The 10,903-nt window shown below is 44.1% G+C and overlaps 1 protein-coding gene across 2 annotated transcripts; it reads left to right on the top strand.

The window, feature by feature from the left end:
- Window positions 1-2,516: 2,516 nt before the first annotated feature.
- Window positions 2,517-8,799, top strand: LOC310928226 (transcriptional repressor CTCF-like). 2 transcript variants are annotated; one of them, XM_083890736.1, is made up of 13 exons: window positions 2,517-2,647; window positions 4,503-4,768; window positions 4,849-5,028; window positions 5,118-5,487; window positions 5,574-5,744; window positions 5,838-5,971; window positions 6,066-6,186; window positions 6,313-6,462; window positions 6,563-6,723; window positions 6,804-6,986; window positions 7,224-7,359; window positions 7,526-7,702; window positions 7,809-8,798. In XM_083890736.1, the coding sequence occupies exons 2-13, from the start codon at window positions 4,520-4,522 to the stop codon at window positions 8,078-8,080; spliced, it is 2,304 nt and encodes a 767-aa protein (XP_083746862.1). In that variant the 5' UTR covers window positions 2,517-2,647; window positions 4,503-4,519; the 3' UTR covers window positions 8,081-8,798. The 2 variants fall into 2 exon arrangements, with proteins under 2 accessions (XP_083746862.1, XP_083746863.1); XM_083890737.1 differs by lacking the exon at window positions 2,517-2,647 and adding an exon at window positions 2,825-2,893 and having other exon boundaries at window positions 7,809-8,799.
- The last annotated feature ends 2,104 nt before the right edge of the window (window positions 8,800-10,903 follow it).

The following is a 10,903-nucleotide window of genomic DNA, read 5'->3' as shown; positions in this document are numbered from 1 at the left end:
TTTCATCATGAGCCTGATGATGATGATGATGATGATGATGATGTTAGCATCTGTGGTGGACGGCAGAGCAGCAGCAGCAGCAGCAGCCATGGTTACATGATCTGCTGTCAGGGGAGTGACCGTGAGTCCACAGGCCTACAGAGAGCTTTATGACAACAACATCAGCTCAGTGGAAAATGGAGATGATCTCAGGAAATGAACAGATGCTCACCAGCTTTTCCTCAGTGGAGGAAAGAGAAGAGAAGAAAGAGAAGAAAGAGAATCCAGACCAAGCTAGCGGCCGCTCGTCGTGCTCTTTCACACAGAAAACAGCAAACTGCTGGTGTTTTCTTACAAAAGCTTTTCCTTATTCAAGCTGAGAGCACAACTCCCCCTCCATCCTCCATCCCTCCCTCCCCCCTGCCTCTCCCCTCTCTTCCTCTCCCTCTCTCTTTACAATCCATCTGAAGAAAACCCTCCCTGATCCTTCACAGTACCTGAGGTCTGCAGGGACGGTAGTTGAGTTTCTGTCGATGAGGTCTGGGTCTGCTCTGGGTGTAGTGCCTGAGCGCCGGTCCGCCCAAAGGCAGCTCCATCGGGGAGACACGGCACGCCGTTACCGTGGAGCTCTGTTGCCGTGGAGCTCTGTTGCCGAGCACCGTTGCTAAGAGCTCAGGCAGCAGCAGTATGTAATGCCTCCACAGAGGTGGGAGGGGCCAGGCTAGACTGACAGATGTGACAACAGAGCCTCGCCTTTCTCTGCCCCCCCCCCCCCCCACCATGAGAGGAAGAGGAGGATAAAAGAAGAGGAGGAAGAAGGAGAGAGAGAGAGAGAGAGAGAGAGAGAGAGAGAGAGAGAGAGAGAGAGAGGTGCAAAGTGACCTCATACATGGATGATCTTCATGAACAAGATCTTCTTCATCATTTATTACATATAGTGTGAGTTTGTCCTGGTGGGTTCTTTTACACACACACACACACACACACACACACACACACACACACACACACACACACACACACACACACACACACACACACACAGGTGTCCTTAAGGATGGTTGGACACCTGGATAATGAGTCCTAAGTCTAAGTGAAAAACAATCACGGCGTCTGAGGATCTTAATTAATCTCTCGACTCCTTGTGGACGAATTATCTTTGACTTCTTCTCAGAATCATTTGCCTTAAGGTAATTATCAATTAGTGACAGCAAACAACAGCAGCTCCTGCAGTCTAACAGAGCAGCCATTCAACATATATTATAAATATATATTTATATTTCTAAAGAAGTCTCTCTGAGGAGGAGGAGGATGTTTTCCTCTGTTTCAGCAAATTTATAAATCTTTCAGGGAAACGATGACGAACTCTTTCTTTTCTTAGTCGTTGAAAACAGAAAGAACTTTTTCCTTTTCCACAAAGAGAGAAGACGATGTAACATCAGCTGTTGATGATGAGTCACATCTGAAACCACACGGGAAAAGACTGGTGTTTGGAGAGGGTGTGTGTGTGTGTGTGTGTGTGACTGCCCTCCTGTGGTTGGTTTTATGAACTGAACTCTACACACTCTTACATTTCAGTTTGGTTTTCCCCTCTTATCAATATATATTTAGATTAGATATTAGATTTTACAATAAAACAAGTCCTGAAAACAGGGAGGACAATAAAAATTTACAATGAGGTTTTGGTTTGGTCATTTACATATTAATGTTGAACTTTACACATCAAAAAAGACGTACGATACATCTAAAAATCTTTTGGATTTGGATTTGCTATATTTTCCCTTTCTATATATTAAAGTTTGAGACTATGTATATATGTATACATATATATATATATTATAGTTTTGCTCTGTGGTCACAGAAAGAGAAAGAATACAGAATCTGAATTTACGTGGTCCTAAAAACAATGTCCAATATTATTAGTGTAGTTACCACCGACACAGATACACTGACTTTACAACCAATAAACGTGTTGTTAAATAACAGCTGTCTTCATTCACTGACTCTGTATAACTGTGTGTATAACTGTGTGTATAACTGTGTATAACTGTGTGTATAATTATGTGTATAACTGTGTGTATAACTGTGTATAATTATGTGTATAACTGTGTGTATAATTATGTGTATAACTGTGTGTATAACTGTGTGTATAACTGTGTGTATAATTATGTGTATAACTGTGTGTATAACTGTGTGTATAACTGTGTGTATAACTGTGTGTATAACTGTGTGTATAATTATGTGTATAACTGTGTGTATAATTATGTGTATAACTGTGTGTAAAACCTAAAATGGACTCATTCCGTTGTTCGTTGCTCGTCGGTCCGCCATGTTTCGCCCTGTTTCCGTATGTTTCCGTATATTTCCGTATGTTTCCGCCATGTTTCCACGCCCCCTCGTCAATTCAAATGTGGCGCGCTGCTCCTCCGCTCGGCTCCGCCACGCCCCCTTCACCCTCCACCACGCCCCTTCACTCCCTCGAGCGCTCACAGCTCGCGCAGCCGCGTCAGCGCTCACTGGCCGCCATTTTGTGTCGGGCCCACTGTTGCGGGAGCGGGAGAAAAATATTAGTCCGCTGCGCAGCACCGACGAGGAGAGCGGGAGCGACCAGGCCGACTGCTGTAGCCGGACACGGAGCTAATATTCCCGGGGAAAGAAGCCGCCGTTCGTAAGTTAAGCCGCTCGTTTGCCTCCAAACACGGAGAGGTTTTTGTAGGAGCCGTCGCCGGCCTCTAGGTGTCACGGTAGCGCTTACCGACCAGGCGGTTGGCGGGGGGTGTTTGTCTCCCTCTATCGTTATCCAAAACGCACTAAATCCATCTATAAAGTGCAACCGCATGTCCCCGTCGACAGCGTCGGCGTTTTGCGGCAGATTAAGCGTGATATTAGCACAGGGACGGACGGATTACACACGGTATGTGTTTAAAGTTAGTTCGGGCCTGACGTCCATCTTATCGTGCTCTTTGTTTCCTGTTTTCACTCAGTCTCGCGCCTGTCGAGTTAACCAACTATCACGAGTCAAAGTAGTTTAGTCCGTGTTAGTGCAGCGCGTTCACACTGTGTTCACACCGTGTTTACACTGTTAAACATTACTCTATTAATCTAACACGAAGTTGTGGAGTGATCGATCGACTGTGTCATTAGTGATCGAAGTAAACGAGTTAAACCCAGTCGGTGTCGTAGAGCTCATCAGTCTGAATATTATGGGATTGAACAAAGTAATGAGTGCATTGACTCGGTTTCTCTTCATTAAATCGTCTGCACATGAGTTGGAGTGATTAAGTTGAACTAAAACACAATTTAAAGACTGTAGAAAAGAAGTGTTTGTGTAAAATAAAGTGTCTTTGTGTTAACACGATCAGTGACTCTGAAAATGTTCTATAAAAGTTTAACCGAAGTTATTATTGACCAAACAAAACCAGTACAAGGTGAAAGGTTTGTTGTTGTTATTGTTTACCTAACCACACACTGTTGACCATTTGTATATGGTGAGATAAAAGTGAGCTGTAGCAATTACAACGTTAACAGATCTATTTTGATTATTAGTTCATCGTTTATTATCATTTAACAAACGTTTTGTCACAGACAGTTTGTCTTATGTGAGAAGTAATTTAATTATTTATTTGTTGGAGTTGATTATTTATATCCGGTTGAATACAAGTATAAAGTGGCATCAAATGGAAATACTAATTACCTATATTATATGATCAATGTTTATATTAGGGATGTGAATCTTTGGGTGGCTCATGATTCGATTCTCAATTCAAAAACTGATACAATGCAAAGTGTGTTAAGGCAAACCATGACATCAAAACAATAGAGTTTGTATAAGACAATGTGATCATGTGATCACACAAAGACAAAAGTTAACATTGATTCATTCAAAACAAATAAAAACTTACTTTCTGTACAAAAAAATAACTTTAGCATAAATAAAAGCTTAGACGAGCTGCCTTTTTCTCCCAGAAGTTACAATAATTAACTGTACACAAATAACACAAACTGGTGTTTTGTGTGGTTTTTCAAAAATCGATTTTTGAAGTTTATGAATCGATTCAGAATCGTGGATGATTATCACCCCCCCCCCCCCCCAGTTTCTCTTGGTCTTACCACGTGGAACACTATTCACCATGTGCCAGTTTTGATAAATCTACAATGTTAGAGTTGTACTTGAAGTCGTAGTTAAAACTGAAAACGTGGCGACAAATATAATTTTAGTTTGAATAATCCTCTCACATCTAATTATTATGTTTCTGTAAAGTTTTAAAAATGTCCCAAACTGGAGCTCTTTTGTGGTAAACTTCAGTCTAGGTCATTAGAAGTGTGTTTTTCTCTGTTGACACCGCGGGTTAGGAAACCTGCTTCTATTTACACATTAGAATACTGACGCAGTGCATTGGAACTTTTACAGAATCCAGTCTAAATGTACATTTTAGTGTCACTGACTGATGGTTGATTGAGTTAAACCATAATGTCCCTAAACATAGGCTTAACTTACCTCGTCGTTAAATGTCTGTTATCAGGTCATTTGGCTGCTGCCATGGAGGGCGAGGTTGTTTCCATGGAGACCCCTCAGAACGCTGTCCTGACCTCAGATGGAAAGGTGCTGTCAGAGGGTGGAGACGCCCTGACGACCATAGCTCAACAGGGGGAGGTGGCCGGTAACATGGAGATGATGGTTATGGATGCTCTTGACCCGACTTTACTGCAAATGAAGACCGAGGTGCTGGAGGGAGGTGGAACGATGACGGTGACCAGTGGAGACGAGGGACAGATCATCACGCTCCAGGTTGGTACACATTCACCACTGTTAGGATTTATAAAAGATTAGAGCGGCTCAAACTGAGAGGATGAACTTGTTGTTTGTAGGTGGTGAACATGGAGGAGCAGGCTGGTGCAGCACTGGGTCTGGGTCAGCTTCAACTGGTCCAGGTACCGGTCACCACCACCACTGTAGAGGGGCTCCAGGCCACCTACGTGGATGCCTCTGCTAACAAGGACGCAGAGCCAATGATCTGCCACACCCTTCCTCTGCCCGAGGGCTTCCAGGTGAGAAAACATCTACTGCTTTCACCAAGAGTTGGCCTCTGTTGTGTGGTGAAACGTGAGTTCACAAGAGGACCTTTGACCTTCTTCAGGTGGTAAAAGTGGGCGCCAATGGTGAAGTGGAAACTGTAGAGCAGGAGGAGCTTGGAGGAGCCCACCAGGAGCTTCACACAGTAGAGGAGATGGAGGAGCTGGAGGAGGCAGCAGAAGTAGAACCACCTGTGGCTCACGAAGAAGACCCAGAGTGGTCCAAGGACCCAGATTTTCAGCCCATCAACACGCTCCGCAAAGGAAAGAAAGGGAAGAAGAGCCGTCTGCGCTACGGAGAGGGTGACCGTGACATGGATGTTTCTGTGTACGACTTTGAAGAAGAGCAACAGGAAGGGCTGCTGTCAGAGGTCAATGCTGAGAAGGTTGTGGGCAACATGAAGCCACCCAAGCCCACCAAGATCAAGAAGAAAGGTTTGACAAAATCTGGCCTCGTTTGTACGTTTGTGAAGATGTAGATCTCTGGTTTTAAAGTGGTTTTCTCCTGTTTTTGTGCCCAGGCGTTAAGAAGACTTTCCAGTGTGAACTGTGCAGCTACACCTGTCCAAGACGTTCCAACCTGGACCGACACATGAAGAGCCACACTGACGAGAGACCCCATAAATGTCACTTGTGTGGAAGGGCCTTCAGAACAGTCACTCTGCTGAGGAACCACCTGAACACACACACAGGTCATTAATGATGCACATGTCATTAAACATGTCAAACCTCTGAGCTCCACAGACATGACAAAGAGGTTTAATCCGCATGTTCTGACCTTTTAGGCACTCGGCCACACAAGTGCACAGACTGTGACATGGCGTTTGTGACCAGCGGCGAGTTGGTGCGTCATCGACGTTACAAGCACACGCACGAGAAGCCCTTCAAGTGTTCCATGTGTGATTACTGCAGTGTGGAGGTAAGTCGTCTTCATCTACACACCCTCCTCTTCATCCAGGTTTCCCGTGATGCCGTCTCTCTCTTTAATCTTTAATCTGCTCGTCTCTGACCAGGTGAGCAAGTTGAAGAGACACATCCGTTCTCACACTGGAGAGCGACCTTTCCAGTGCAGCCTTTGCAGTTATGCTAGCAGAGACACCTACAAGCTAAAGAGACACATGAGGACACATTCAGGTAAAACACTGAGCATTTAATTTGTGATCGAGGTTCAGTCTGACGTTATTTTAAAACTGCAAACACGTTTCCTGTCCTTTCTACATGTGTTCCACTGTACTGTATGTTCTCTGTTCTCCGTTGTAGGTGAGAAGCCATACGAGTGCTACATCTGCCATGCCCGATTCACACAGAGTGGAACCATGAAGATGCACATTCTGCAGAAGCACACGGAGAATGTGGCAAAGTTCCACTGCCCACACTGTGATACCGTCATCGCTCGCAAGAGTGACCTGGGTAAGTCCATCAGGACGTGTTTGAAACACCGTCTTCATCACGCAGACGCCAGAAGTGCATTAGTCTGACTCATGTTCACATCTCTGCTGTTTTATCGTAGGCGTTCATTTACGAAAGCAGCACTCTTTCATTGAGACGGGGAAGAAATGTCGTTACTGCGACGCAGTTTTTCACGAGCGTTACGCGCTCATTCAGCATCAGAAGACTCACAAGAACGAGAAGCGCTTCAAGTGTGAACACTGCGACTACTGCTGCAGACAAGTATGTTCACTGGTCATCGAACACGTCTCTTATCGTTATGATCGTATAATGACGCCTTCGTTTCCTCTCTTCTGTGACAGGAACGTCACATGATCATGCACAAGAGGACGCACACGGGCGAGAAGCCGTTTGCCTGCAGCCAGTGTGAGAAAACCTTCAGGCAGAAGCAGCTTCTGGACATGCACTTCAAACGCTACCACGATCCGCACTACATCCCCACTGCCTTTGCCTGCAGCAAGTGCAACAAGACGTTCACCCGCAGGGTAAGACAGAGCTAAGACCGAGCTAACTCTGGCCTCAGACTGGGCTAAGACCGAGCTAACTCTGGCCTCAGACTGGGCTAAGACCGAGCTAACTCTGGCCTCAGACTGGGCTAAGACCGAGCTAACTCTGACCTCAGACCTGGCTAAGACTGAGCTAACACTGGGCTAAGACCGAGCTAACTCTGGCCTCAGACTGGGCTAAGACCGAGCTAACTCTGGCCTGTTTGTGCTCCACAGAACACGATGCTGCGTCACGCTGATAACTGCACAGGTGAAAGCGGTGGAGAAGAAAATGGAACTCCATCGCCCAAGAAAAGCCGTCGTGGCAGGAAGAGGAAGATGCAGTCGAGGGCTGACGATGACGGAGACACAGGTACTGTGTCTGTAAAGACACAATGTTATTAGACCTGCTGGTTTGTGCTGTGTTGTTCTACACACTGGTGTAGTTTGTGCCACAATCATTCTAAAGTGGTTGAATTCTTGACTTGTGTGAAAACACTTTTGAAAGGATCGCTCATGTGTGTCCTTTCAAACGTTAGAAGGTGACGTGGATGAGGAAGAAGACGAGGAGGAGGAAGAAGAAGAAGAAGAAGAAGAAGATGAGCTGTTGACTGAGATGGACGTGGAACAGGCTCCACCAGTCGTCCCTATCCCAGCTCCTGTGGAGCCCCCGGTCAAGAGGAAACGTGGACGACCTCCCAAGAACAAACCAGCCGGTGAGTGTCCGCCATCGATCCACATGATGGAGCGTTTTTAGCTTCTGTAAGAACATGAAGAATAAATCAAGGTCTGTAAACGTATGACCTGAAACTCTCTCCTCAGCTGTTGCCGCCGCCATCATCCGCGTCGAGGATGAAGTCACCGGAGAGGTCAATGACATCATCGTAAAGAAGGAAGTGGGAGGTGAACAAGATGAGCAGGAGGACGAGGGCACAGTGGAGGAGGTGGTGATCGGTGGAGAGAAGTCCACCATTGAGTTGGAGGAGCTGGTCCAGGAAGAAGGAGGAGAGGCTGCAGAGGAGGTGCAGCTGTCTGAGGCTCCGCCCAACGGAGATCTGACCCCTGAGATGATCCTCAGCATGATGGACCGGTGATGGAGTGGTGATGGACGCACACCTGTACAAACCACGTCTTCATTTTAATTCTTGGAGTTTAGGATCAGGAACATTTTTATTGTTCAGAGAAACAAACGTCACTCTTGTAATTTAAGATGTTGATTTTTAATCATGTATCACAGACTCCAGGATGAGCTGAGGAGTGTTTTTGTTCTTCAGATCATGAGAGTTTGAGTGGCTGTGATCGACGTTAGCGCTGAAGAGTTTCTCCTTCCTCTCAGGACCTCGCTGACCTCAGTCACAGCCACATGTTTTTTATTCTTATTATTCTTGTTCTTTTCTGTGGTTAGTCGATCCTTTTGAAGCACATTTGTTTTTCAGAGCTTAAATAGAGTGCAGATGATCATCCTAACCTCCTTTGTCTCTACTGTAACAGCCCATAGATGATGCTCATGTACTAAAAGTTGTCTCTGAGAAGAGCAAACTGCTCCTTTATGTCGCCATTCCACTTTGGCTTGATGGTTTTTGTTTGTATGATCAGCGATGAAACATAGCAGCTTCACCTGTGACACATGAGAGCAGATGTATGACTATACAACCAATAAAAGTTAGACATACAACCTTTCTGAAGGTCTCTCAAGAAGGTTTCTGAAGAAGGTTTCTGGAGGTCTCAAGAAGGTTTCTGATGGTCTCTGAAGAAGGTTTCTGGTCTTCTCTGAAGAAGGTTTCTGATGGTCTCTGAAGAAGGTTTCTGAAGGTCTCTGAAGAAGGTTTCTGGAGGTCTCTGAAGAAGGTTTCTGATGGTCTCTGAAGAAGGTTTCTGGACTTCTCTGAAGAAGGTTTCTGATGGTCTCTGAAGAAGGTTTCTGAAGGTCTCTGAAGAAGGTTTCTGAAGGTCTCTGAAGAAGGTTTCTGAAGGTCTCTCAAGGAGGTTTCTGAAGGTTTCTGATGCTCTTATCTGTTCAATCATGGATACGTACGTGGAGTTACAGTTACACAAACTTAATCCTAAATCAGATGAATTATCAGTGTATTTTGTTTGCAACTGTATTTTATTAAATGGGGGACATGACATTGTATCAAACGACTCCTGTTGTCACCTGTGGTTGTAGGCTCACCTGTGGTGGGATCACCTGTGGTGGTGTCATCTGTGGTGGTGGGGTCACCTGTGGGTCAGGACGGTTACAGTAGATGCTCTGATGACATCACTGACATGATCTCAGGTGGTTCAGTATTGATGAAAGCATCTCATTGATCCTTGCTGATTATTTATCAGGTATTGGATTCTTATTTGACACGGAACGAAGAACGTGTTGAAGGAACGACTGTAAATATACTGTTGTTATATGGACATAAGAATATATATACTGTTATATGGACATATAAGAATATAGACTGTTGTTATATGGACATAATAAGAATATATATACTGTTATATGGACATATAATAAGAATATATACTGTTATATGGACATATAATAAGAATATATAATATTATATGGACATATATATAATAATCTTGTATTCAGTGTCTGAGTAAAAAGATAAATTTGCACGTGACATCATCTCACATGGGTTCGCATCATGTGACGTCACGTGACGTCATTACATTCATGAGGAACATCCGAACACTCGAGTCTGTTTATAGTCTGTTTATTCACGTGTTCACAAAGTAATAATATGATTGTGTTTCTATACAAACGTTTGTTTATTCTGCCATAAACACAAGAAACACGTTGTTTTTATCAGCACTATCACATTAAAAGATTTTTTCAGATGTAACTTCCTGTTAGGAGGAAAAACGGGGGAAAGCGCCATATGTGTTCCTTTCTTCCTCCTCCTCCTCCTCTTCCTCCTCCTCCCCCCTCGTTTCCTCTGGCTCGGTCAAACTCGGACACACTCGGTCCTCACCTCCGGAAAACAGACAAATGTAACGGCTCACACTGTCCTCCGTGTGTCTCCGTCTGTCCCCCGTCTGTCCCCCGTGTGTCCTCCGTCTGTCCTCCGTCTGTCCCCCGTCTGTCCTCCGTGTCTCCTGTGTTTTCCTCCTCTGTCTCAGTTCCGTTCGTAACGTTTTGTCCAAACAGAGACAGGAACATCCCTGTTGCCACAGCAACTAGCAGCAACACGATTTCCGGTCCTTGTAACGACGTTTCAAAATAAAAGCAGTTTTTAAAGTTGCGTTGAAATGTAGATATTTTTATACTTTTGAGTTTTTTGTGTTGAAAATTTGACTTAAAGAATGAGTGATGGGAGGATATGAGTTTGTAGTCGAGATTTCATGTAACGTTGATCATTTAATTATATTTATTCATTTAATAATAACAAAGTAACGAGATTACATGCAGAACATCCCATAATATATCACAGAATCTATCAGTCAACATCTTTTCTATTGTGAACTCGTTTTTAGTGAACATTCACTTTTTAAAATTTATTTTAGAAGTAAATAATTCTGTAAATGTCAAAGTATTTCTGGGTAAATGTACTTATGTAAATGTGTGTGTGAAAGTGAAGTAATGTGATTATTATTATCATTATTATTCCGGCTTATGAATTGCATTTTGAGGCCTTTCCCGTGCTCTGAAACTCAAAGCTTTTTGTGATCGCATCAATCCTGATAAAAATGTACGTATTTAAAAGATTCAGTGAAAAAGCGTGGAAAATTGGAAGTGGGAGGGGCTAAAAAAAAGACGCAAAACAGTGCTAGTAGGTCGTCTCCTGTCAGGTTTAACGTACATGAACCAAACTTGGTACAAATGTTCATCAGGTTGAGCTGTAAATAAAAGTCGATGACGAGTTTCCTGGGAATCTAACAGGAAAGCCGCCATTTTGGATTGAACGCGAAAACGGAGGCGTTTT

This window comes from Microchirus variegatus (genome assembly GCF_963457635.1).
Source record: "Microchirus variegatus genome assembly, chromosome: 6".
NCBI lineage: Eukaryota > Metazoa > Chordata > Actinopteri > Pleuronectiformes > Soleidae > Microchirus > Microchirus variegatus.
This window is presented reverse-complemented; position numbering and strand designations above follow the sequence as displayed.